This window comes from Oryzias latipes, chromosome 2, assembly GCF_053564925.1.
Source record: "Oryzias latipes strain Hd-rR chromosome 2, Olatipes_Hd-rR_3.1".
NCBI classification, from domain to species: domain Eukaryota; kingdom Metazoa; phylum Chordata; class Actinopteri; order Beloniformes; family Adrianichthyidae; genus Oryzias; species Oryzias latipes.
In genome coordinates this window covers 18,878,774-18,905,466 of record NC_136238.1, presented here as the reverse complement: position 1 = coordinate 18,905,466, position 26,693 = coordinate 18,878,774, and the positions used below count along the sequence as shown (strand labels likewise).

Here is a 26,693-nt window from a genome sequence, read left to right as displayed (position 1 = left end):
GGGACACGTCTAGCACAGCAGGATTTGAGTCCCCGGCTGCATAGTGTGTTACTGATGGTAGCCTTTGTTACTTTGGTCCCAGCTCTCTGCAGGTCATTCATTAGGTCCCTCTGTGTGGTTCTGGGAGTTTTGCTCACTGTTCATTTTGACCCTTACGGGGTGAGATCTTGCGGAGCGTTCCAGATGGAGGGAGATGGTCAGTGGTCTTGTATGTCTTCCATTTCCTAATAATTGCTCCCACAGTTGATTTCTTCACACCAAGCTCTTCACTATTGCAGAATCAGTCTTCCCAGCCTGGTGCAGGTCAACAATTTGGTTTCTGGTGTCCTTAGACAGCTCTTTGGTTTTCCCATAGTGGACTTTGAAGTGTGACGGTTTGAGGATGTGGACAGGTGTATTTTATATAGATAATGAGTTCAAACAGAAGCCATTAATACAGGTAACAAGTGGAGGACAGAGGATCCTCTTACAGAAGAAGTTACAGGTCTGTAAGAGCCAGAAATCTTGCTTGTTTGTAGGGGACGAAATTTTTATTTTCTACCATGCTTTACAAATAAATTCTTTAAAAACCAGACAATGCGATTTTCTGGATTTTTTTTCTTTTTCTCATTTGTCTCTCATAGTTGAGGTTTACCTATGATGAAAATTACAGACCTTTTTAAGTGGCAGAACTTGCACAATTTGTGGCTGACTAATATGTTTAAAAATGTCAATTTCTTTACAATGAAAGTTGAAAATACAAAAACTTCCATTGTTGAAAAACTGTTTTAATCTGAAGACGGACCATAACAATATAACTTTTCACATCCAGTTTAGAACTGGAAGAAAAGACCAACCCATTATCATCTGCACTTATGAGAACAACCTTGACGTTGAGTCATTATGGAGCATCTTACTAACACAACACAACACACCCATACGACTGGTAATAAGAAATTTAATTTTCAACAATTACAAAGACTGAAATATTTCAAAAGCATATTTATATGTTACATGGTCTGTACAAGGATGGCATGTGCTTCTTTCTAAATGATTCAAGAGCTAATGAAACAAGAAAAGAAAACTAGGAATATTTAAGTACTTTGATGAAAAAATATGATATTTTCCATGTCTTGGTACAAAATAGAAAAGAGCTTGAGCTGAATATTGACTGATATCATACCCTGATACAGTGATTAGGCCTCTTTATCTGTCACAAAGTCACAACACGAAGAAAACATGGCGGCCTCTTTGGTTCCACAATGCGGTTCATCAGAACAGAGCTCAGGTTCTACAAAAATAGCTTCTTTTCTTTCAATGGCAGTTCTATTTATTTCCTTTTTCTGACTCGAGTCACGCAACTCCTCAGTGCAAATACTCTAACAACCTTTGAAGAATAAGAGATCCCAGCAGCAGGCAAGGGAGGGGGAGGGCGGGCGTCGGACAGGAGGAGATAATAAGCAGGATGTGGGGCTCAGGTATTTGTGAATAAACGCCACAGACGTGCAAAATAACAGGCCTGTAAACGTATGTTGGTTTGGGCGCACTCGTCTGAAATCAGGGTTTGTAATGCGATTTGCCGCCGGTTGCCTCTCTACATACCAGCATCCCATTTTATTTTGTGAGATAAACTTTTATGATGTTTGTATCGTCGAAAAGCACAACAGGTCATTCAGTGACTCTTAGTGAGTGTTTTCAGTGTTCTTTGCACATACACTTGCACGTCATGTCTGACAATGAAAACAGGTTTGGTCATCTCTGTGAGACTTGTTGGCGGCTAGTATCCTTACAAAATCTCCAATTTCAAATGTCTCAAATTACATTTACCAACTAAAGACACCTCCATTTGTCCAAACAAATCAGGAAAGTAAAATTCAAAGGTGACAGAGTCCAAAATTAGAAACACAATTTGATATGGAGTCCATCAGGGATATATTTTAGGGCTTGATAACTTTTACAAAATTTTCCAGATTTTATTTCAAATTAACACAGTTAGGTCACAACTTTTGAAAACTTCAAAGGTATAGAGACAAATCTTTGTAATAAAATCTGTTATGGAGTACCGCAGAGATGTACTTGAGGACTTGATCACTTTAACAAAATGTGGCAAATTTGATTTCAAATCACCAGATCCTGAAACTTAGGTCGCAACTTTTAAAAACTGGAAAGAAATAAAGACAAATCTTTGCAATAAAATCTGTGTCGTGACAGCAACAAAGGTTTACTGTCTCCAAATTTCTGTCAAAAGCACCCATACACAGGTGGGCATTGTTAGTACTGCCTGTGAAGTAAAGTTTTTGTGAAGGCTCAATTTTAATTATGTTTTTCTAGATATTGAAAAATAAATACATCTTAAAAATAAATATTATTTGTCCATGAAATCATTTTCTTTCCTATGTGGTGAACTTTAGATGTCAGATGAAGCTCCTTTTGGCTTTGAGCCCTGATAACTTCAGTGTTTTTTAAGTTTACTTTTTTGTTAACATGTGCACAAATAGGTTTAGGAAGCTTATCATCATTTGTAACATCCAGCAAGTGCCTTTAGAAGAACACAAAACCTAAAATAATCCAGATAAAGTGGCATCTGTTGATCTTTCAGTGACCTGCAGCACTTAGTGCTTTCAGGTGGTCAAACTTCAGTGTTAAGCTTATAAACCAACTCAGCTGTCCAGTTGACTGGTTGTGTTGAGTTTTTAGTTTTTTACTTTCAGTAAAATACGTTTTTAACCACAAAAAAATATTTATTTTTTCTCACCATGTGCCATAGATACCCAAAAAAATGTAAACACTTATTATGATCTGTTGTGCTTTTAGCATCTAGAAACAGTCATTTTAAACATTTCAGTCAATAATTCATAATTGTAATGTAATTAAAAAATACCTTACTGATTGTCATTAAATTATATTTCCAAACTAACATTATCTGTTTATTTTGTCCCTGAAACATGTTTTCTTTTCATGTAAAAACAGTTTTGTAATCATAGAAACCTAAAGATGATGCTGTTTTCTAGTTTTGAGTTCATCACTGCTCCTCCAACCTCCAATTTTGGACTGAAAAGCTTCCATACAGTAAGTTCTGGACGACGTATTTTTTAAAAGTCTCATGATTGCTCCTCCCTCCTGAAACCCCGCCCGTCTCAGCCTGCCACTCTCACATTTCAAGTATTACTGATAGTTTGTCCAGTAAGGGCTTTAGTTGTCGGATTTGTGGGTATAGACTATACATTGCATAGCTCGTGCGGCATTCATTTACTTTAGAGAGACTCTAATGACGCATCGCCGAGGGCTTCTTAAAGGCATTTTCAATCTGCAAGTGCTTTCAAAGTGTGCGTCCGGGAGTGCAAAGCTTCACCGATATGGCAATGCCTCGCTTTCACTGAATGAAACAAGAGTTAAGGACCTTCGTCAACCAGACATTTTTGATTCCAAAAGGCAGGCAGAGAAGGGAGATGTTGTTCCTGATGTTCTGTGGTTTGTTGATTTGACAAAAATGTAGGAATTTGATTGAAAAACGTTTGATTTAATCAACGAGAACAATGGTTTTAAGGTGTTTCTTGTTTCACTTTCCTTTCGCAATTAGAAATGCTTGTTTAATGCAAATCTAATAACATACAATATGTAAAAGATATTACTAATGATAATAGTAACAGTTCATATATCGGAGTTTGTGTTGCTGCTGTATCTCTAAACTAAATTTAATACCAGACATGGTTTTTCTCTCAGACTTCAGGAATGACATCTCCATCTTTTGCCTTCTATTGAAAGAAAAAGCTCTGTTTTGTTGCCGGAACGGTAAAAACGATTGTGACTGCAGGCCTGAAGTGCTGTTTGTTAATTAAAGGAGGCTTCATAGTTGCTGCTCACAGCTGATTTGTTGGGTAAGGCCCCCCTTCACCTCATGAAGAGACGATCTGGTCTTTCCGCCTAAAGCTACGTTCACGTGACGCTTGTTCAAGATTGCTGCCTGATTCTAGTACATATTGGTATAGACTGTGTGCCAAATGTCAAAGTGATGAAAATCTCCTGAATCTTGCTCCAGGCTTTTTCTCTATTCTGATAGATGAAAGACTCAGTGTCATAGAATTCCAGCCAAACACAAACCACAATTATTAATCTGTCCCTCATCATCAATTTTCCAATGTTTGGTACTTCCGTGAATTAAAAGGAACGCCATCCACACGTCACTACCAAATCAGAGTGCCTGACTGAAATCTTAACTGGTTTAACTTTCAACACAATGGATGCATGTTTTGTGCATATAGCCCGAAAACGGTTGTAGAAACTTGCGTAGCGTTTTGAACGTGGAAGCCCAAAACGGGTGTTTACATAGACTGTCCATTGGAAGCAGCCACTTGAACGCGCATTGCCGGGGGCGGTGTGAATGTAGCTTTAAATTTACTGAACAACTCAGCCGACAGCAGCAGCATTTTATCTGATTATGCAGCTCAGCAAAGGCTGGACCAAAGTCTTCCTCACCATCTTGGAGATATCTAATGAGAAGCTGATTGTTTTCAAAGCGATGAAGAAGAGAAGGGGGCTGAACGGATACGGCCGAGGTTATGTTGGATATGACCAAAAAAGTCAACAAACATAAATATATGTACAAGTTTCTGTGCAGGCATACATGGGGATGTGTAGATACTTGTGGAAGTGGGTGTGTGCACGTTTTCTTCATTGTCCATAAATATTCTATATGCATTAGTTGCTGGAATATTGTGTGGAGTTCTCAGTTCAACTGGGCCCTCACGCACAACCGCATTCGTCCACAATCATGTTGGGAACGTCCCGCTTCACGATGTTGTACTCGTCATCGAAGTAGAGCATGGACATGGTGCTGAGCTTGGTGGGGATGCAGCAGGAGTTCATGGAGACGGGGCTCTTGCCCCGCATGCGGTACTGGTTCACCACGGCCGTGTGAAAGGAAGAGGCCGATCCGGGGACCCCCGCCATGTAGGGGGGGCAGTCCCCCTCACAGTAGTTCCCAAAGTATCCCGACGGCGCGATGATCCAGTCATTCCAGCCGATTAGCCGGAAGTCTATGTAGAACTGCTGGCGGCAGCACAGGTCACTGCTGCCGTCGCACTCCAGCCCCCGCTTCCGAATGCGGTGCTTTGCGTCTGCTTGCCTCGCCCGCACTACCAGGAAAGGTCGGTGCGAGTCGTCATTCAGATTGAGCAAGACGGGCACGACGCCCTCGGCCTCGCAGCCGTCGCAGCGCACGTCCAGGTTTTGACGCCTGTCACCGCCTTTCTCAAACACCAGCCGGACGGCCTCCGTCAGGGTGAAGGTGTGCCAGCCGCTGCGCCTCAGCTCCACCCGCTTCTCCACCAGGTTCCACTTGCTGCCGAGGCCGGGCTCCTGGTAGTAGACTTTCGTCGTCACCTTCCGCTTGCCGCGCTCCTCTGTCGGAGAAGGCAGCAGCTTAAAGTAGAGCCACAGGGTGGCTTGGATCACCCGGAGGTTCTGGTTTCCCTCGCTGGAGATCAGGAAGAACAGGCTGGACTTAGATGTGACCAGGTCATCTGAGAAGGACAAGACAAACACCTCAACAACAACATCAGACAGTAGAGCTGGTGTATCATGTCTGCTACAAGGAGGAGAAGACCTAAGACCCCATGAAATTAACCCAAACATGTGGAAATGATAGCGGATTGAGTCGAAAATCGTACCTAAACACGAAATCTTAAAATACTTGGGTTGTTTCTTCAACCCAATTTTTGGATTATTCGTGTTGGGATTTATTTTTTGGTAACGTTTTGGAGTAATACCAATTTTGGGGAGTTAGATTAGATTTGGTTTCATTCATTCATTCATCTTCTTCTGTTTATTCCCTTTCGGGGTCACGGGGCTGCCGGAGCCTATCCAGGGAGGGGGCACCCTGGACAGGTCGCCAGTCTATCGCAGGGTTTCATTTTAATCAACTTTATCCTTTTTTTTCCAGAGTTAAAACCCACCAAAAAGTTTTTAACCTAGGAGTTTAGCTAAATCGGGTTGTTTTTTTTAACCATGAAGTTTTTAGAGTGTGAAATCATTGCTTCAAGAAACATCACCTATTGGGCTTGTGGAAGAAACACCAGGACATTTTGAATCCTTCCCTTCTTCCAGACCCTCCAGAGATTGTGTACCCCTTTAACACTCCCCCCTGCAGCTCTAAATCCACTCTCTCTCTCTCTGCGAGAACATAAACGTAATTCTGCTTCATTGATGTATTTCTGCGTTTCTAATGTTCAGGACTTAAAGGCAAAGACGACACGCAGGAAGTCGCCGACAAGTTGTCAGATGAAGAAGATCAGATGTTGGAACTTTCAGAACTCATGTAAGGGCCCGTGATCATGGCAAAATATGGACAATGGAGGATTTATGGAATTTCATGGCTCGTCATTCAAAGGTGAGAAGGTTTCTGAGTCTGCATCAACCTTCCTATGGTTGTGGAGGGGAGGAACATTGGAGCAGGTTCAGGCTCCAATGTGCAGAAATGTCTTGCAAATTTCAAAATACAACAGATTCTCAAAAGCTTTACAACAAGGGACGCTTTAGTCTGATCTCTGAACACGCATGCTGCTCGCTTTAAATCTCATCCTGGACAAGAGAGCTGCTCCCTTCCTCTTCACATCCTCAAAATGATTCTGTTTTTTTCTCATGAATTCTGCATCAACACTGAGTCTTTTTGGATGTTGATGGAAAATAAATCAAGGTAAATACTTTATTAGTTTGAAATTTGTGCTTGTAAGATGATTCCAATTTTTTATGAACCTTATATGATGAAGGGTCAAAAACTGCTTTTCAAGCAACGCCTTTTGACAGACTTAACATTTAATCGATACAAAGTGTCAAATATTGAATTTATATTTACAAATGTGTCAATTTATTGATTAGTGATATCATTAACACATGTATTTGGATGTTTAAGCATCCTCTATTTTATTTTTCCAATGAATTCATGATTATTCATCTAAAGTTTGATACATCTATGTATAGGTATAGATTGCTTTTGTTGCCTTCTTTAGTATTTTTCATTCTGATTGCTTGAAATAAATCAGTTCCAGTCCCAACCAAAAGTTGCACATGATCCTTATTCGGCTCACCTCACACGACCCCAAGGCGGCCCATCCGAGGCTCAATGTGCCAAAACTAGACTAAAACAGCAATCAATCTGGCATCCCTTTTTCCAAGGCCAGAACTTAGCAGAAGCTGAGCCTGGCAGCTCCATCAGAGTGAAGACAATGAGCCGAATCTAAAGTTGTTTTCTGGAAAATGTTGACATTAAAGAAAACAAGAGCTTTGGGTTGAGTTGCGAACATCCACAGACAGAGCCTTAAGGTATTTTTATTGCTTACATTTTACATGTGAACAGTTCCTTTTCAAACACATCTCAGAGAAATTTCATGCGTGGAAAAAAAATGGTAGAGTTTGAGCCAAGAGGAAAACTTCTGCAAAAGTTCAACGTTTTTATCCTGAGAAAAATTCGATTTGACAAAATGCTGATTTTGGAGAAGAACGCGTCCAGATTTATCAGCTTTTGGTTCCTAATGTTGGGCGCTAATGTTTGACTGATTCTTTCCTGCCTTTTGTGCACGAACATGATTCTTTTTTTAAGGCCACAAAGGCAAAAGCATCCCGTCAATCTGCATTCAGCATTCAGGCTGCGCAACCCAAAGAAAACGCTCCAAGCTCTGAAACAGACGCGCGCAATAGTGCAAAAACACTCCAACCAAAAAAATAAAAATCACGCGCGCTCACACCCCACACGTGGGAACAAGCAGACATCACTGACCACCTCCTGCCTCCTCAGCCTCTCCGGGCCGGGTGAGGTGCGTCTCTGTGCTGGGACGCGGAGAGCCGCTCCAACTCCTAAGCTCTCCGTTTGGCATCCAGAAGAAACTTCCTGACTTTGTTTCAGATTAAACTGAATCTTTGTTTTTAATGCTTTAAAATATCAACAAAAAATGAGAAAAGGACCCAGCAGTAGGGGCCCAAATACCAAATAACGCACAGATTCGGCTGTAGTTTGTTTTGCTTGAGCGCACGACTGCGCGCGTCAACTTCAGATTTAATATTACTTTATACGATATGTGCCCAGAACAACAAGTGTCCAGTCTATTGCATTGCTGCCTGCAGTGCGCCGGCTGTCAGGAAGCCTTATCATGAAGGATCAATCTAAAGCGTTTTCTCTCAACAGCTTTTCTAATCTCCTTTGTCTCTGTTGCAGCGCGAACCTGACGCGTGAGTTTAAAATAAAAAAAACGTAAAAGGGACAATTTAAATGTCTCCATGACGCACCTTTCTCCGCAAAGCTGATGATCTCTGAGCTCTCCTCCAGAACCTCGTTGCTCATCGGATGCCCATCCAGGTCCGGGATCTCCACCCTGCCGTCCTCGCGTAGCTTCCCCGCATGGAGCTTCCGCAGCGCAGTCACCATGGCGGCTTTAGGCACAGGGTGCGTGATGTTTGGTCTTTCCCGCAGCTGCAGTCGGGTCAGAATGTGTCTCTTCACCGCTTCTAATAAGTCCCCGTCCACGCGCCCCGACTCGGCGTCCTCGGACCGAGCGGCGGCGCAGGACGCACACGCGCCCCGGGGAGCCTCGGTGCCGGGCGCAGTGGTGCAGCGAATATAGAGGACGCAAGCCACAAGGAGAGCCAGCCGGAGGGGACAGCTACTCATTTTCTGTGTGAGAAAGAGTGGAGGCAGGTTTTCTTTCTGCTCCCAGAGTCAAAGTCATTAACAGACAGAAAAAAGGGATCCTTCAGAGCCGCGCCGTCTCCATGCGGAGCGCGCGCCGCTCGGCTCTCACGCACTCGGATGCAGCTTCACTCAAAGATCTGTGCGCGCAGAAAACTGGGAAATTACATCGTTATGTGGATGCTCATCCTCAGCAAAACCATCAGTCGTCCGGATCTGTCAACATATTATTCCACAGAACCAGATCCAAATTCCGCAACAGCATCCTGTGTGCACAGGCACCATCCTCTTCCTCACTTGTGTTTTTTTTCTCTCTCTGTCTCTACAAGCCTGAGCGTCCCGGGTGGGAAATCCCGGTCTGATGAAGAGAAGGAGGAGAAGAGGGAGCTGTGCCAGAAAGCGCGCGCAGGAGCGTCTCCATCCTGGCGTTTTGTAAGACTCGAGGCGTTGCGCACCCAAAAGTTTTATACTTTACACTGTGGGCGGGGCAAAGCAGCTCTCCCTGAGGAACCCCTTCGCTGTCAGCCTGAGCGTGTGCGTGGAGCCACACCCCCGTCACACAACAAACACCGGCGCGCATGATCAACTGCCAGGAAAACAGTGGTGTACAATGTCTGTGTGAGAAGCTCTGAAATATCCTCAGAACCTGCAGAATCCTTGTCAGGGTCACGGAGTTGCTGGAGCCTATCCAGCTACTGTTGGGCAAAAGCAGGATACACCCTAAACAGGTCCTATGAAGCATGTTTTTGGACTGTGGGAGGTAGCCGGAGTGGGGGATATCCGCACACGCTCAAGGAGAACTCCACACAGAAAGGTCCCAGCTGGGATTTGAACCTTTCCGTAAGGCCAGAGTTTGGCATTACCAACGCGCCCTCAAATGGCAGTTAAATTGCAGACGTCAATATCCTTTGGGAGTTGTTCATTTTTAATAATCAGTGGAAAAAAATCTTTATTTGTTAACACATATTTTAAGTTCAACTTTCTAGCACAAAACTCCTGCTGATGCTGATGTCTGCTATGGGACAAATGAAATCCAAATTCTGCATTGTGAAAATGACAAAACTGTGCAGAGTAGCAACTGTTAAAATCCTTCTGCTCTTGGAACATTTATTTTGTTTGTGAATTTACTATATTTGGGGGGAAAGAATAGTAACAAAGAAATTTGATTTATCTCTGACAAGGTTACTACACTCAGCCTCCAGATTTAATGAGACTGGCTGACATTGAGGTTATTTTTAAAAAAAAAAGAAAGAGAAGCTTTTCAGATTTGAACCTTAATACTTTCAGATTTCAATTTTCTTGAGGAGGCAAATCACATTTAGCTTTACAGTGCAAAATATACATTGGTTATGCATTTTTTCATTTATGCAAAAACTAAAAAGCAACTTGAACTGTAAAAAAAGTTTTGGTCTAGTTATTACTACATTTTCCAGTTTAGAAACACTTGTCTTTAATAAAATGACACAAACAAACAATAAGGATTTAGTTTGAAAATCCAAAAGTTAAAAAGCGGAGAAATTAAGGTGCAGTGTCTGATCACTGGGGCATGAGAGGTGGCTGTGTGGCTTTTATTTACAAAACGGACAAATAAGATAAAAAAAAAAAAAAAAAAGCTTTTCCCAAATATTAGAAAGGGGAATTGGCTTTGTAATATTTTCCAAACTGTGGAGTAAAGTTCCCGGAAACTCAGTCATGAAGCTTCTGCGTCAACCCTATTCCAGCTACAGTTTGGCACCAATTGCAATATTCATTCTTTTGATTTTAATATGCGTCCTTCAAAGTTCCCCTGTCTGTTGGAAAAGGATGTAACTTCCCGCTGTTTCCCCATGTCAGAGTTTGATTGAAACTAAAACATGACAAAGCGACAAAGGCCCTGAATCTGGAGCTCTCAGGCCGGACGATCTCCATATTCAAATGTCCCGGTGCGTTTTTTCATGCAACACGATCCGACCCGCTGAGGTCGAGTGACACTGCTTGACGTTCCAGACATTTGTTAGTAAAAACTGCAAAACCAAATCCGGCCATCACGGCACGAGAGCTGCGTCGACCTCTGACCCTTGCTGACTGCTTTGACTGAGGAGTCCAGACCCCCCGCCACCTCCACCGCCGGCACACTCCTCCAACAACACAAGGCGTCTGAATCCTCATGATGGCAAACTCTTTGGCTCAGAGATTTAAGATGCAAGGTTAAAAGTTGAGGAAGTGAACTCCTAAACACTCCAGCGGCTCCGGATCCTGACATCAGGGTGAAAAGTGGGGAAATGGCGCCATCTTTGATCCAAACACGCAAACTACAACATGCATCAGTGAGCGCCTCAAGAAGCTGGTAAACTGAGCTTTCTACTGTTTGTCCCTTGTGCTATCTTAGATGACCCCACCCTTACATTGACATGTTCTCCCTACCATGACAAAGGTGGATAAAGGTGGAAATATTTCATGTAATCCATGGACACCAGTGAAGATCACAAATCATTGAAGAAAAAAGGTTCAGAGCACTGTCTAGTGGGTCTAGATGACCCAACTCCCAATGTTAAAGTGCCCAGGATAGCACAAGGGTTACTTCACACAGGGTGTCCAAACCAGGGTTCACCAACCTTTTTGAGACCGAGGGCTATTTCATGGGCACCAAGTGGTATGAAGGGCGCCACTAAAAACCTCCTAGCCCCCCCCCCCCCCCAAAAAAAAACAACACAATTTGAGGACTTCCTTTTGTGTGCCCTATTTTTATTTGCTCATTTTACACACAAAAACATGCATGAATTTTCTAGACTCGTATTACGGGGGGGGGGGGGGGGTGTCAAACTCAGTTGCAGAGGGAGCCTAATTTCAAAACAGACTTTAGGTTGCAGCCGGACAAGATAAATATTTATTGAACACACTAAAAATAAACTTTTAAACCTTTAAAACTTTAACTTTATTTTAACTTTTTAAACATAAATGTAAATAAAAACAGACAGGAATATTAATCCTCACATTAATGGTTTTCTTTGTCTACCTTTATCTCAGAATTGATATTGTTGTCATTGACAGACATGCCGTGGTTGTTTGTTGAATATTTGCTTCAATAAAAAAAAAAAATATATTTTTTTTGGGTGCATTCCCTGCGGGCGCCACAAGGGGTGCACTGGCGCCCGCGGGCACAGGGTTGGTGACCCCTGGTCCAAACCTTTTGCGAAGAGGGAGAAATTAAGGAAAGGTCTGTCAGAAACATAGAAATTGATCAACATTACCATCAATGTTGAACCATTGACAATGTTTACTGTACTGTTTATGTATAGTTAACAGAATACAGTTTTGTATAAAACGGAAAAAAAGAAAAAGGATTTTAGGTTAAGAGTAGCCTCTTAGGTTTACCAGCACACATTACACTCATACTGCCAAGGAAATCGTAACCGTTATCATTCACACACATAAAGTAACTTTCATACATCAGAGTAAAAAGAAAATGTATACAGCATATATTTTTATTCCTGAACAGTTGTTTGTTTTTGTTTTTGGTGTGAACTTCATTAGTTATTTCTGTATTTTGAAAAAATTTGTAATGTTTTTTTACAGTTTACATGTTTTGCAGACCGCATGTTTTTTACACTTTTGCAGCTGTATTTATTTAATATTTAATATTTATTTCTTTATTTAATAAGAATCTAATTTTTGATAATAATTTTTTCATAATAATTTTAGTAATATTTTTAATTATTTAATATAAATGTCATTTGTCATTTGTCAATGTGATGTCCTTTATTGATGTTATATTATATAGATTATTTCTGAATGCCGTGTTGCTGTCACAGATAAATTAAATTTCCCCATTGTGGGATTAATAAAGTCATCTATCTATCTATCTATCTATCTATCTATCTATCTATCTATCTATCTATCTATCTATCTATCTATCTATCTATCTATCTATCTATCTATCTATCTATCTATCTATCTATCTATCTATCTATCTATCTATCTATCTATCTATCTATCTATCTATCTATCTATCTATCTATCTATCTATCTATCTATCTATCTATCTATCTATCTATCTATCTATCTATCTATCTATCTATAATGTACTTTATAATTACACACAAACAAAAAACAATGAAAATGATATGCAGCCTACAGTGCTGTAAAGGATGCTTGAGTTTCACAACTAGTTCTTCACTGGTCGCTGTCCTCACCCTCCTTCTCCTGGCCATCGTCCTCACCCTGCTGGCCGTCCACACGCTGCTGTCTGTATGGCCACAGATTCTCGTCCACATCACAGCGTATATTCTCCCTTGTGATGCAACGAGAGTAGAAACGGCGTGCATGTTGTAACCATCCCCTACACTGATCTCAAGTAATATCCTCACACACAGCATCCATTGCATGGAGCAGGGACTTCTGATCTTGAGCCTTATGCTCATACACTCTCCACCTCCAAGCGGAGAAAAACTCCTCAATAGGATTGAGGAAAGGAGAGTAAGGTGGAAGGAACACTATGACCATCGTTGGATGAGTAGTGAACCAGGCCCTGTGAGCGGGCCACGGTGGAAATTCACATTGTCCCGTACAATAACATATAGTGGTGGGTGAGGCCCTAAGAGATCTCTCTCATTTTCAGGGATCAAATCAAAATGAAGGCGGTCCAAGAAGATGAGGAGCTTCTGTGTATTGTATGGGCCAAGACTGGGGATGTGGTTGGCCACACCATTCTCAGATATGCCAGCACACATAGTTATATTGCCCCCTCGCTGGCCTGGGACATCCACCGTGGCCCAGTGGGCAATAATATTAAGGCCAGCTTCATCCACAGCTTCATCCACAAACACGAGGATTTGAGGAGTCTCATTTCCTTCCAATGCCATTATTCTCTACAATGGCGTAAAAAAAGAAAACATCAAATCAGTCATACAGAAGAGTCATATTGTGCATGTGATGACTTACACAATGAAATGATGCTGACTCATTTTGGAGCGAACAACCATTAGACTGAGAATCAACAGTTTGGATCAACAAGATCTATTCACTTGGAAATTGTGCTAAATGAAGACTACCTGTACTTAATTATTTTGCAAAGATGTACTGAGACATTGAGACATATACTAAGACATTTGCAATTTGATGAAATTAATGAGAAATTCCATTCTGTTGTGAACAATTGCCAAGTAGTTTGGAGGTTTGTCCATGTTGTTTTGAGAATGTAATTTCTGTTTCAAGAAATGAGCCAAACCATTGGAGAAAAACTGTAGAGCACAAGCAGCGGCCAATCAGAATTGAGTATTTACCCAGACCATGGTATAAAAAGTGATAATCCACAGTGATAATGCACGCTCTAAAAAAGAAGTTAGATTAGATTTGTTTATTAATCCCACGAATGGGAAATTTCCTTGTCACAGTAGCATGGAGTTTGGCACAAGTATGTACAGACAGTAATGACAAGTTAGACAGACACACATTTGAAAGAATACATACAAAAGTAAGAGTGTTCTGATAAATAAACAGGGAAAGAGATGTGCAGGTATATAGAGGTCATCTGTATATACAGTTTTGTACAGTGAATAAAAAACAAAAACTATGAAACTATTTACTTAGGCTGGTGTTGAACAGCCTGATGGCAGCTGGGATGAAGGACCTGCGGTAGCGTTCCTTTTTGCATCGTGGGTGCAGCAGTCTGCCACTGAAGGAGCTGCTGAGGTCTGAAACAGACTGATACAGTGGGTGAGAAGGGTTGTCCATGATTGATGTCAGCTTGGCTAACATCCTCTTCTCACCCACCTCCTCGATGGAGTCCAGGGAGCAGTCCAGGACAGAGCCGGCCCGTCTTACCAGCTTGTTCAGTCTCTTCCTGTCTCTCTCCGAGCTTCTGCTGCTCCAGCAGACCACTGCATAAAGGATGGCTGAAGCCACCACAGAGTCATAAAAAGTTCGTAGCAGTGTCCTGCACACCCCAAAGGACCTCAGTCGTCTGAGCAGGTGGAGATGACTTTGGCCCTTCTTGTACAGGGCATTTGTGTTGTGTGTCCAGTCCAGTTTATTGTTTAGGTGAACACCCAGGTATTTATAGTCCTCCACGACCTCGATGTCCAAGCCCTGGATGTTCACCGGTGCAGTCAGATGTGGTTTCCTGCTGAAGTCGATCACCACCTCCTTCGTCTTGCTGCCGTTGATGTGCAGGTGGTTCAGAGCACACCAGTCCACAAAGTTGGTGATGACCTCCAGGTACTCCAGATCGCTTCCCTGAGATATCCGCCCGACAATGGCTGTATCATCAGAGAACTTCTGGAGGTGGCAGCTGTCAGTGTTGTGTGTGAAGTCCGATGTATATAGGGTGAAGAGGAAAGTTCACATAGCCCAAATGTTCTATATCACTGCGTTGGCTTCTTTAAAATAAACTTTAGCTTCATTATCTGGACAAAAACAAGCAGTAAGAGGTGAACTTTCTCTCTGAATCGATGCTTTATTTAACCAATGCTGACGATCAGTACATCGCTTTCCTTTGCGGTTGTCACAAGAACAAGCAGATGGCTGGATCCAAATGCAGCAGGGTTAGTAGCCCAGCTAATAGTCCACAAAGCTAAATCGGGGTTAGGCAGGCAGGGGTCAATAATGAGCATGGGAGCTTCAGAGAAGAGATAGGGGTAGTCAGAATCCAGGTGGCAGGCAAACGGAGTCGGAGACAAAACAGGATCAGAAAATCAGAAGATCAGCTCCAGAAATAACGCTCAGTAAGGCAGACGGAGTGGCACAAACAATACATTGCACTGAGTGAAGCTCAGTACAGTGCATAAGTGTACTATGAGGGATTGCAAAGTAAAGTCAGGTGTGTGTAAAGCCAGAAACTGTGCGCTGGGGTTGCTGGGAGATGTAGTGTGTTTAGTACTGGTTTCTGCCGATGACAAGACGGGGAGACAGGACTCTGACTTCTGAGTTGAGGTTGGTGCCGGCTCAGTGGTTGTCATGTTACCGTGGGAACGTGCTGCACCATGCATGAAATAGTCCACTTTTTGTGAAAAAGGCGATCTAAACCGAAGAAATAACAAGAATAAAGTACTAAACACTGATGGAATATGTATTTCTTTTTTAAGTGACCATGGTATAACCGGGTCAATGGCCGTCGAAGTGTGCATTTTTAGAAATTAACGCACTTCATGTCAGACGGTTCGGGCTTCCACAGCGTGCATTCATTTCTGATAATGCACACTTCAAAAGCCATTATCCCTTACATAACATAAAACACATGGAAAAACAGGAACATATCAGGACAACTGTCAACATCAGCAAGAAAACTAGAAGAAAGGAGGATCCACTAGCCCTCATTAGCGCCTTCCACAAATCAAACCCCTCCCCGGAAGAATGTATATTTGAACAAATGTATGAAGTTTTCCAGTCTTTGCATTTCAAAACTGGAAAATTCCTGCTTAATTCATGCTTTCCGTATAGGAAATGTTCAGGCCCAGAAAGAGTCTCACTTCTGGCTTTTTCTTTACTAATTTACTAGTTTCTCTTTGGAGCATGCCGTCAGCTGCTCACACCTGTTAGCATACCTTCTGTTGTCATGGATACCCAGACTAATCTGTATTTCAATGTATAATTCAATATGAAAAAAATGAACCAACTAAATGAAGGAAATGGGCTGCATAAAATAAGAGCGATCAACCTCTGATTGGAAAATCGCAGGGTACCTGCTTATGTGTCAAAGTGACCTCAGGCAAGACATTGGCGCCAGTGTAAGGCAACAGTTATTAGTGTGTAAATGTATGTGTGTGAAGGCACTGTGAATAAAGTGCTGTGGTTCTTCAAGAAAGGTAGAAAAGCGCTGTGTAAGTGTACGTCATTTATTCTCAAAGGCAAGATGTGAATTATTTAGTTAAAAAAAACACAATCAACATGAAATTTAGCATAAATATAGAAACTGGGATACTTGGAATTTTGAACACGGACCACATTTAACATCATATCAGGTTCATATTCTTTCAGGTTTTGGTATGAGCAAAACCTCCTATTGATTTGCTTTTAAAACAATTAATTTGTGATTTTTAACAGCTTTTTGTCAAAACGGAAATGTCAAAAAAGATTGTAAATCGTTTTTAAATGAAGGACAATAAAAAAAGAAATGTATGGAATTCCGTGACATCATCGTATTGCGTTTCAACGCCTCAACGGAAGCTGAAACAAATTCAAGACATCTCACTCGATGTCAAATTCCCGAGTTTGTAGCTTTAAAACTTTAAAACGCCCTTTAGGTCTTTCCTTTTTCTTAAACTGGAAATGAATTAGTTTATTTCACTTCCACTTAGAAAAAAATTAGCTCTTACTTGGTCAAAAATACCATTATGTCTCTGTAATTGTCGAAGAGCCACTGAGTGCCGTCGACAGTCACGTCACAGCTTCAGAGTAACTCCTCTTAGTACTTATAGACGATCTTTGCAGATCCGGGGAAAGGTGGGGCTCGCAGTCCTTTTGGCCAACTTGTAAAAGTTTGCTGTGTCGGGTTTTGTGTGACCCGGAGGATATCACGGCTCCAGGTGAGTGAGCGCACTTTACTCGGGCTATTTTAACCTCCCTTGCTCTGCCACCGCTCTTAGTCAGGCGCATGTTTACCCAACTTCCCCAAAATACCCGCTCATAAAGGGAAACGCTATCTATCAGCGCTCAAAAAAGTAGCTAGCTGCCATCTTAGTAACTGACAATCCGACTAGCCAATAGGAAGCGTGGCGGGGAAGCGCTCGCCTTCCAGTCAGCCAATCAGAAGCATCTGTGAGTTTGAAGGCGGGGATTGGGAAGAGCAGAAGTGGCTGTTTGGTTTGTAGAAATATGTTTCCAGTTGTCAGCTGGTTGATTTAATGAGGAAGCTGCTGCTGGGTGTTGCCACTAACCTGCAGATCATGTACATGTTTTTATTTAACCATCCCGGATGTGTCCTGTGTGCTCTAGTCTTTCACGTCTTACAGCTAAAAGCCTCAAGTGTTTTTCCATAGCACACACATCCATGTATGTGTTCATATCAGTGTGAGGCGTGTAAGAGATTGCCATCCAAAAACAGGAGTTGAGTAAGCCTCCAAACAGCAGGAACAAATTATCTTTTATCTGCATAACTTGTTGGTGCCTGCCCTGCCTTCGTCAGCCTTTACTGTGGCGTTCAGACCATGAAAACCCAGAGCAGAGGAGATTGATGTCTTTACAAGTCCCCCGTTGATTCTAAACATATGTACAATAGTTGTAAGTGGACAAATTGCACAAATCAAGGAGGTTAAATAAGAAAACAGCTCAATTTTTGCCTTTTTGTGTGTGTCAGTGTTACCACTCTTAAAAACTTTCAAACTCTTTCATAACTGTTATTTATTTATTTGGAGTTTTGTCTGTGAAGGACTCTGTCATAACATTGCATTTCTGAACATTTCCTTACTCCAATCGTGATCGATCGGAAGCAGAAGGAAAATACTGTTTGAAAAAGATCGTATTTGTGACGTGGAAAATACTGCTGGGCGGGTCACAAGCTCCCCGCTCCCCGCTCCGCTCCATTCTGATGCATCTACATGCAGACGAATGGATGTTTTTGGTACACCGGTGACCGGCAGGGTGGGGTTGTGAGGGGCTGTAAGCTAGCAGCAGAGCATGTAAACACATGGATGATGGGTAGTGAGAGCAGGCTTCCCAGCAGTGCCACCCACAACTCAAAGGTGAATTTCTAATGGACTACTGCCGCTCTGCAGAAACTATGTCCTAGAAAACGACACAAGATCTTTGGATTTTGGCTAAAAACGGCACAATTATAATTAAACGACAACAGGGAATGCTTTTAAAATAGATCAGACGAAAACTTTTCCTTTGTTTGTGTTTTGGTATGTATGGCTGCCTTTTTGTTAACTTTGTTTCAGTAGATTGTAGCCAAAACTTACTTTTGTTCTCTCCTGGTCTTTCTTGATCCGGTCTCGGCCCCAGCAGCTCCTTGCGGATCTCTGGTTTCAGGATTAAAGTTGTGAGCTGTAGAAACCCCACCCCCTACCCCACCCCCACACATCAGAGCCATGGCTACTGGTAAGAACAAGAACCAGACCTCTCTGGCCCTCCACAAAGTGATCATGGTGGGCAGCGGTGGCGTAGGAAAGTCAGCGCTAACGTTGCAGTTCATGTACGATGAGGTGAGCCCCTGGTGACTATTTTCTGTCCCATAAGCCCCATCTGCCCACACTCCGGTCATGCCTGCTGCTCTGTGTGTGTAGTTCGTGGAGGACTACGAGCCAACCAAGGCGGACAGCTACAGGAAGAAGGTGGTGCTTGATGGGGAGGACGTGCAGATCGATATCCTGGACACGGCGGGACAGGAGGACTACGCTGCCATCAGAGACAACTACTTCCGCAGTGGTGAAGGCTTCCTACTGGTCTTCTCCATCACGGAGCTGGAGTCCTTCACGGCCACGTCGGAGTTCAGGTGTGTTTTCTGAGTCCAGCTTCAGTCATCGGTTTTCTGTTGTGTTGGACTACGGTCACATGGCGCATGTGATGCGCGTTCAAGAACCAGGTAAAGGCGCGTTTAGCTTATGGTGCTCACACTGGACTGTCGCTACTAGGGATGGGTATCGTTAAGGTTTTAACGGTACTACTACTCTTATCGATACTGCTTATCGATCCGGTATTTTAACGGTACTCTTATCGATACTTTTTGAGGATGAAAAATAAATAATTAAATAAATAACAAATTAAGAACATAAAGTGTTTTATTTCCTCATTATGCAACAACACTGTTTTTTTAACAAAAGATTTTACTTTATACACGAGAATGTTCCAGACAGGATATTTATTTTAGTTATTTAATCTAATTATTTTTATTCTTTATGAGCGTGATGTTTCCTTTAATCTTTTGTCCATTTTCCACAACCTGGAATAGACTTTTCTGTCTGTCAAACACCAGAGTTAGGATTCAGTGAGATGATGGAAACAAATTCACTTTGATGCAGACTCCTTTCTATTTATTAATTTTTGTTTAAATCCAGTAAACATAAATATAAAATTATATTCATTTTACGGATGACAACTATCATTAGTCATTAATTATTATTAAGTATTAGGAAGCAGCTGATAGTTTGTCGCAGGTCTGGCATCATTGCGGTGAATCTAAGCCCCGCCTCTCTACCTGTTTGTTTTGTGTAGAACACGCCGCCCCAGCGTGTTTAATTACTGAACAACAGTTGAACAACAGCCCCGCCCCCCTTGCACACAAATAGACAGACAGAGCTCTCCGCTTCAACAAGAATACCGAAATTAATGTAATCATTCATTAACGGAAAATTGACTTGGTGAGTTAAATATGGCAGATAACGCTTGTGGGACACAAAAAAAGAAAAAGTAACTTCTCCAGTACCGATAGCAGAACCGTTCAGGTCAGATCTTAACGATACTGCGGTCTTGAAGAATGTGGCCCCGGGCGGGTTCAATACCAGGGCACGGTACCCATCCCTAGTCGCTACCCAATACCAGCGCCATCCATACGTCACTACCGAATATGAGTCTCCGATTGGTCAAAGTTCAACCTAGTTTAACTCCCAGCCTGAAAAAGGCTGTAGAAAATTGTGTAGCAACACGTTAACGCTACGGTTTTTAACCTTTGTTACAATAAAGTAGAAAAAAAAAAAACGTCCACTTCCCATGATCCATCTGTTTACACTTTCTCCCACTAGCTTACAGCCCCCCACATTCCCAACCTAACATTACCGGTGCTACAAAATTGGGGCTATCCAGTTTTGAGCCAAATTCCAGCTCAGACAACGAAAACAAAGACGTACCGATCTGTTTGTCTGCAAGTGGACGCTATAGAATGGAGCGGAGCAGGGGGCTCGTGGCCCGCCCATATTTATTTATGCATCTACAGTTTATTTGTTGGCAATTTTTCTGTCATAAGCACATGATTTGTCTCGTTTCTTTTGTAACAGAAGTGACACATTCAGCATTAAGGAAGCTTAAGCCCTTTAACCTCTTAAGACCTGAGTTAATATTTGAGCTAATGCTTTTTTCTCACAGGACTCCAGTTAAGCAGAATGAACTACTGTGGTAATTGAACCCAAAATGGGATGTCCACGCATGTGGATTTAAGAAGTTAAAAAGGAGTAGAATGAGGTCAGATTCCCTGAACTCTGCTTCTTTCCTGACATGTTGGGCGTGCGGACCGGCCTTTGCCATACAGGTTTTCTTTAACCCGGAGACAAACTATTCTTTTGTATTTCCTGGTTTATTTGTTTTGTTTTTTACACAAACGATAGTGGGAGGAGCATATTTCCCCTCCCGAAAAAACTTGCAGAAACAGGAGATCATAATCATTTTAGGTCAAAGTTCAGCACCAGGATGTTACAATGCTGTTTGGGCTCCGCCCACACCTGTGCTGTAAAGCAACACCTACCTAAAGCTGTTAAATGAATACCTTCTACAGATTATCAGTTCTTACAGTCCACTTGCAGAAAGCTGGCGGTGCCGCTTCATTTAAATCTTTTATCTCTTTCCCCCACAACCACGCGAGCCCTGCTGCATCTTGGGAGTCGAGCACTGACGGGTGGGGCCCTCTGTGTGTCCATCAGGGAGCAGATCCTGCGGGTGAAGGAGGAGGAGGCCATCCCTCTTTTGCTTGTGGGGAATAAGTCGGACCTGGAGGACCGGCGGCAGATCACCGCAGAGGATGCCGCGAGCAAAGCAGGCGAGTGGGGAGTCCAGTACGTCGAGACGTCGGCCAAGACGAGAGCCAACGTGGACAAGGTGAGCCACTGAGGCCGCTGGCTGCTTAATGTTGTAATGAAATATTGGCCTGCAGGTGGCAGTCTGGAACAGTTTATGCTGAGTAACGACATTTTGACACCAAATAAAACACGCTCCTCAAACGACTGTAACCGCTTTTACGCAATTTCCACAATTCCAATGAAATCTGACACGGATAAAAGCAGCTTTTTGCCAAAATGCAGCACTTAACCCTTTACACCAAACCTTACCTCTTCAACCGTTTTCACGCAATTTCTGTAATTCCAGCGGATTTGAACGCAACAGTTGATTCAAACACTTTGCATCAATATGTGAAACTTTTCGTTAGTACGTACGTTAGTGTTGCATATTGATGCAACGCATCAGAATAGGTTAGTTTACCATGATTCTCTACGCACTTCACTGCTGTGAAGTGTTGCACATCAGAGCAAAGCTGCTTTCCTCCGCAGCAGAGTCTTAGAATCACGGAAATCGCTTAAAAACTAGAAGCGGAACGGATCACAAAACTCACGGTTCAGATCGTGTCAGGCCTTTAGAGTCACAGTTCGGGTCATTTTACGGATCAGTAAAATGGAAAAAAAGGACAAAGTAACAAGTTAAAAGTTTACAAATGATTCTTTGAAAAGCTTCAAAATATTCATTAAAACGTATTAAAACAAATATCCCATCCAAACAGAAAAAGTGTAAAAAACAAAACACTAATGAAATCTCTGAACCTAAGATATCCCTATATATACAGTGAGGCAAAACAGTCTTTACTGGTAGTCGGCCACCAATTGTGGAAAGTCCTCCACTGAAAAAGATGAGAGGTCTGTAATCTTCATCATAGGTATACCTTAACTATGAGAGACATGAGGGAAAACATCCAGAAAATCCCATTAACTGATTTTTAAATAATTTAATTGTAAATTATGGTGGAAAATAAGCATTTGGTCAATGACAATAGTTCAACTCAATACTTTGGTATATTATCTTTTGATAGAAATAACAGCAGTCAAACTTTTTCTTTAAGTCTTCACAAGGTTTTCACAAACTGATGCTGTTATTTCGGTCCATTCCTCCATGCAGATCTCCTCTAGAGCACTGGTGTTTTGGGGCTGTCGCTGGGCAACATAGATTTTTAACTACCTCCAAAGATTTTCTATGGGATTAAGATCTGAAGACTGGCTAGGCCACTCTAGGACCTTGAAATGCTTCTTACAAAGCCACTCCTTCATTACCCGGGCAGTGTGTTTTGGATGGTTGTCAAGTTGAAAGACCCAGCCACGTTTCATCTTCAAAGCCCTTGCTGCTGAACGGAGATCTTTCCTTTAGATGATCAGTGGTCTTGTTTGTCTTCCATTTCCTAAGAATTGCTCCCACAGTTGATTCCTTCACACAAAGCTGCTTATCTAATGCAGATTCAGTCTTCCCAGCCTGGTGTAGGTCAACAGTTTAGTTTCTGGTGTCCTTAGACAGCTCTTTGGTCTTGGCCATAGTGGAGTTTGGAGTGTGACTGTTTGAGGCTATGGACAGGTGTCTTTTATATAGATAACCAGTTCAAACAGGTGCTGTTAATACAGGTAACACGTGGAGGACAGAGGATCCTCTTACAGAAGAAGTTAAGGGTCTGTGAGAGACAGAAATCTTGCTTGTTTGTAGGTAACACAATGCTTATTTTCCACCATAATTTACAAATAAATTATTTAAAAATCAGAAACTTTGATTTTCTGGATTTTTTTCCTCATTTTGTCTCTCGTAGTTGAGGTTTACCTATGATGAAAATGACAGACCTCTCTCATCTTTCTAAGTGGGAGAACTTGCACAATTGGTGGCTGACTAAATACTTTTTTACCCCACTGCATAAAAAAATACTCAAGATGCCAATAAAAAAAAAGTGCATTCAGGTGCATTACATCCTGAAAATAACTAATATTATATTAATACGTCCTTTGCTGCCAGAAAACCCCCTCTCACTGGGTAGAGTCGCAGCAGCGTCTTGGACAGGAAGTCTTCATTCTGGGTCACAGATGGACAGAAATGTTCCTCATAGCAGCCGTCATTCACGTACTGAGAGTCTCTAAATGATCTCATGAACCCAGACATGGAGACGCGTTTAGCCACGCCTTTGTAGGACTCTTTGAAATAAACAAACTGACTCTCTCAGCATCTTCCGCATCTTTCCTAATTAGATTGAGACAAAAGTTTGACAGTAGCTCCTCCCAAAACCCTTTTGGACGCGTGTGAACGCACAACTGTCCTAAATGATGGCAACAGTGGACCAAAATGTGGCTAATGATCCCTATGGATCACAGATCAGCCGAGATCCATTGAACCCCTGGTAAAAACAATCCGAGTTACAGTAATTCAAAGGACGTCGACATTATTTGTTGACATAGTTGACATTCTTTCAACTACAGTAACTCTTCAGCCATTTAGGCAGTAAGCAAAAGTCAAACAGTACGCCAGAATCAGCTGATTCACATTTATCTCGTAAACGTTTGTAACCTTTGTGCTATCCTAGGCACTTTAACATTGGGAGTTGGGTCATCTAGACCCACTAAACAGTGCGCTGAACCTTTTTTCTTCAATGATTTGTGATCTTCACTGGTGTCCATGGATTACATGAAATCTTTCCACCTTTGTCATGGTAGGGAGAACACGTCAATGGAAAGGGGGGTCATCTAAGATAGCACAAGGGAGAGTGTGTCTTATTTGGGTATCTCATCTCTGACCATCTCCTGACCTCTCCTCGCAGGTCTTCTTTGACCTCATGAGGGAAGTCCGCAAGAAGAAAAAATCGGAGACCAAAGACAAAAACGGGCCGAGCGGTCGGAAGAAGAAGAAGCACTGTCGCATCCTTTAGTGGCGCCAGAGGTGCAGCAAAAGCGACAGACTGACCCGACTCTCCTCACCAACCTCAAAGGCACGCGACGCCTCCGTCTCTGCTTCCTCTTTTCAGAATCAAAGACAGGAAGTTTCGGGGAAGAAGGGCTGCTTCCTAAATTTGTAGGAATCTACAAACTGAACGAGCGATTTCTTCACATTAGGCGTGTCGTCACATTCCTAAAGGCCTCACTGCTAGTATCAAACACTTGCTTCACACAAGCTTCTCCCTCTAAACATCATTTAGTATCAACATTCAAAGGGAATTTTGTTCTTTAAATCCTGTTTCTCTGCACAGCTTTCTCCTATTTATGATGTTTGGGCTTCTTGGGAGCCTTCTTTATAATAAACACACTCATACCTGATGCTGCTTGAAATCACTCACAGGCAACAAAAGGCTCTTCTTTTTGTTTTTTGTCATTGTCTTTTTTTTTTTGTATCCCTCTTAGGGGAATAAAAACTGTCCAAAAAGAATGCTTTTACTTTGAAAGGACCTCCTGTTTTACATGCTTTTCTGCAGGAAATCCTAAAATGATAATAATTTGCCAAAAATGTAAAAATATGTTCTGACGAAACCAAGCAGTTTGTGATTTTCCATGTGCAATTTTTTGTCAATTGTTTGGATTAAATAATCTGTACAAATCAAACTATGTATTATCCCTGTGTAAATTATTTCACTTTGAAATGTGTTTATTTCAGCATCAGTACATATACAAAACAATGTCAATATATTTATACTATATATATTTTCTGACATCAGGAAAAAAATACGTATATTTTTAGTGATTAAAACCTTTAGTAATATTTATTAAAATACTTTTGTAAGTATTAAAATGTACTTTTTTGTTTTATGTTGGCAAACTTTTCATTTGATCCCAAAATCCCTGAATTTATAAGTGAAAAGGTTTGATATTATAATTGTATTTCATTGTTTTTCTTTTAAATTTTTAAGTGAAGTTTTCAAAAGAAAAGCAAAAGTTTAAAAGACAGTTTTTAAAAGAGAAGAAATCCTGACATTGAGCAGATTATCATATGACCAGCAGGTGGCACTACAATTCAACAAGAATCATTTGCTTATATGTGCCATTAACCCTTGTGCCATCTTAGATGACCCCACCCTTACTTTGACGTGTTCTCCCTACCATGACAAAGGTGGAAAGATTTCATGTAATCCATGGACACCAGTGAAGATAAAAAATCATTGAAGAAGAAAGGTTCAGAGCACTGTCTAGTGGGTCTAGATGACCCCACTCCCAATGGTAAAGTTCTTGGATAGCACAAGGGTTAAGAAAAACCTTAGAATGTGGCACAAAGATTTTTTTTTTATCCAAGAATCAAGTTGCGAACAGAAACCTTTAAAATGAGAACAGTTTTTTTAAGCCAAAAGCAAGAATCAGATGAACTCTAATTGTTTTTTATGATAGACATTTGTGAGATCAATGAAACTTTCAAACAGACTTCCTCCTGTCTGTCAAGACAAACAAGTTTGCCAATCAGCAGAGATCAAACTGATAAATCAGTGTCAATCTTCCAACCCCGTCACAAGAAGGTCACCGCTTGAGTTACAATAAAATACAACACAAAAACAAGAAAATTCAAGGTGAACCAGAACAAAAACTGAACAAAAGCATTTTTAGTCTGTCATTTAATATGCACAAATCCCAGTGACGTACTATTAGGTACGCTTTGCAGATCATTAAATATTAATGCGGGTTTGGTGCATTCATAGACAAACATGTAGCCCATGTTCTTCACACTGGACAAGCAGGGAGGAACTTCTGTTTCCACTGTTGACTAGCGCATATCTGCCACCTACAGTTGGAAGATTCTTAGTGCAAAAGGTCAAAATGTGGCTCCAGGCTTTTTCATTCTCTGCTTTATTCCAATATATGAAAGACTTGGTGTTGTAGAAGTCCAGCCGAGCACAATCTGCTATTATTTTCCCCTCCATGATCAATTTTCAAACAGTTGGAACTTCCATGAATTAAAAGCGACGCCATCCATACGTCACTACCAAATCCGAGTCCCTTTTGTACGTAGAACCCGGAAACTGTCTTAAAAGTGTGCACAACGACACGTGACCGCAAGAGTTTTGAAAGCAGAAGCCCCGAAATGTGTGTTTCCATAGACTTTTCATGGGAAGAAGTCGCTTGGTGTGTCAATTTAGGATGAGAGCTTCCTCTCACTTAAAATAAAATTTCCAAGTAGGGATAATAAATAGTAAATTCAGATGTGATTAACAAATGTTACCTAACTTAAGAAATGTAGCCTTTTAATAAAAGAAAACAATGCAAAATTTTGATGGGGCATAAATGGCGTGATTTTGTTTCACTTTCATGATCATTTGAGTCAGTTAGAAATAAAAATGATTCCTTTTTATCAATTAATTTATATGTGGCATGACACTGTTAAAATTTTCTACTTTTCATTCAAAAATCTTACATATGTT

At 41.6% G+C, this 26,693-nt stretch overlaps 2 protein-coding genes across 3 annotated transcripts; one reads left to right on the top strand and one right to left on the bottom strand.

Moving 5' to 3' along the window:
* Positions 1-921: 921 nt before the first annotated feature.
* LOC101165458 (inhibin subunit beta B) lies at positions 922-9,100 on the bottom strand. The gene is made up of 2 exons (XM_020707922.3): positions 8,260-9,100; positions 922-5,501 (listed from the first exon to the last, which is right to left on the bottom strand). Exons 1-2 carry the CDS (start codon positions 8,639-8,641, stop codon positions 4,723-4,725), a joined length of 1,161 nt encoding a protein of 386 aa, XP_020563581.1. The 5' UTR covers positions 8,642-9,100; the 3' UTR covers positions 922-4,722.
* A 7,919-nt stretch (positions 9,101-17,019) lies between these two features.
* On the top strand, positions 17,020-24,891 carry LOC101156149 (ras-related protein O-RAL). Of its 2 annotated transcripts, none has more exons than XM_004066455.4 (5): positions 17,020-17,160; positions 18,581-18,777; positions 18,859-19,067; positions 21,205-21,379; positions 24,117-24,891. In XM_004066455.4, exons 2-5 carry the CDS (start codon positions 18,664-18,666, stop codon positions 24,222-24,224), a joined length of 606 nt encoding a protein of 201 aa, XP_004066503.1. In that variant the 5' UTR covers positions 17,020-17,160; positions 18,581-18,663; the 3' UTR covers positions 24,225-24,891. The 2 variants fall into 2 exon arrangements, with proteins under 2 accessions (XP_004066503.1, XP_011481217.1); XM_011482915.4 differs by having other exon boundaries at positions 17,023-17,160; positions 18,578-18,777.
* The last annotated feature ends 1,802 nt before the right edge of the window (positions 24,892-26,693 follow it).

Excerpts from the sequence above, each read along its gene's own strand:
- LOC101165458 (XM_020707922.3), bottom strand. The coding sequence starts at position 8,641 with ATGAGTAGCTGTCCCCTCCGGCTGGCTCTCCTTGTGGCTTGCGTCCTC. Across the intron at positions 5,502-8,259 it reads CATCAGCTTTGCGGAGAAAG|ATGACCTGGTCACATCTAAG; the intron begins GTGCGTCATGGA and ends TGTCCTTCTCAG.
- LOC101156149 (XM_004066455.4), top strand. The coding sequence starts at position 18,664 with ATGGCTACTGGTAAGAACAAGAACCAGACCTCTCTGGCCCTCCACAAA. Across the intron at positions 18,778-18,858 it reads TGCAGTTCATGTACGATGAG|TTCGTGGAGGACTACGAGCC; the intron begins GTGAGCCCCTGG and ends CTGTGTGTGTAG. Across the intron at positions 21,380-24,116 it reads CGAGAGCCAACGTGGACAAG|GTCTTCTTTGACCTCATGAG; the intron begins GTGAGCCACTGA and ends CTCTCCTCGCAG.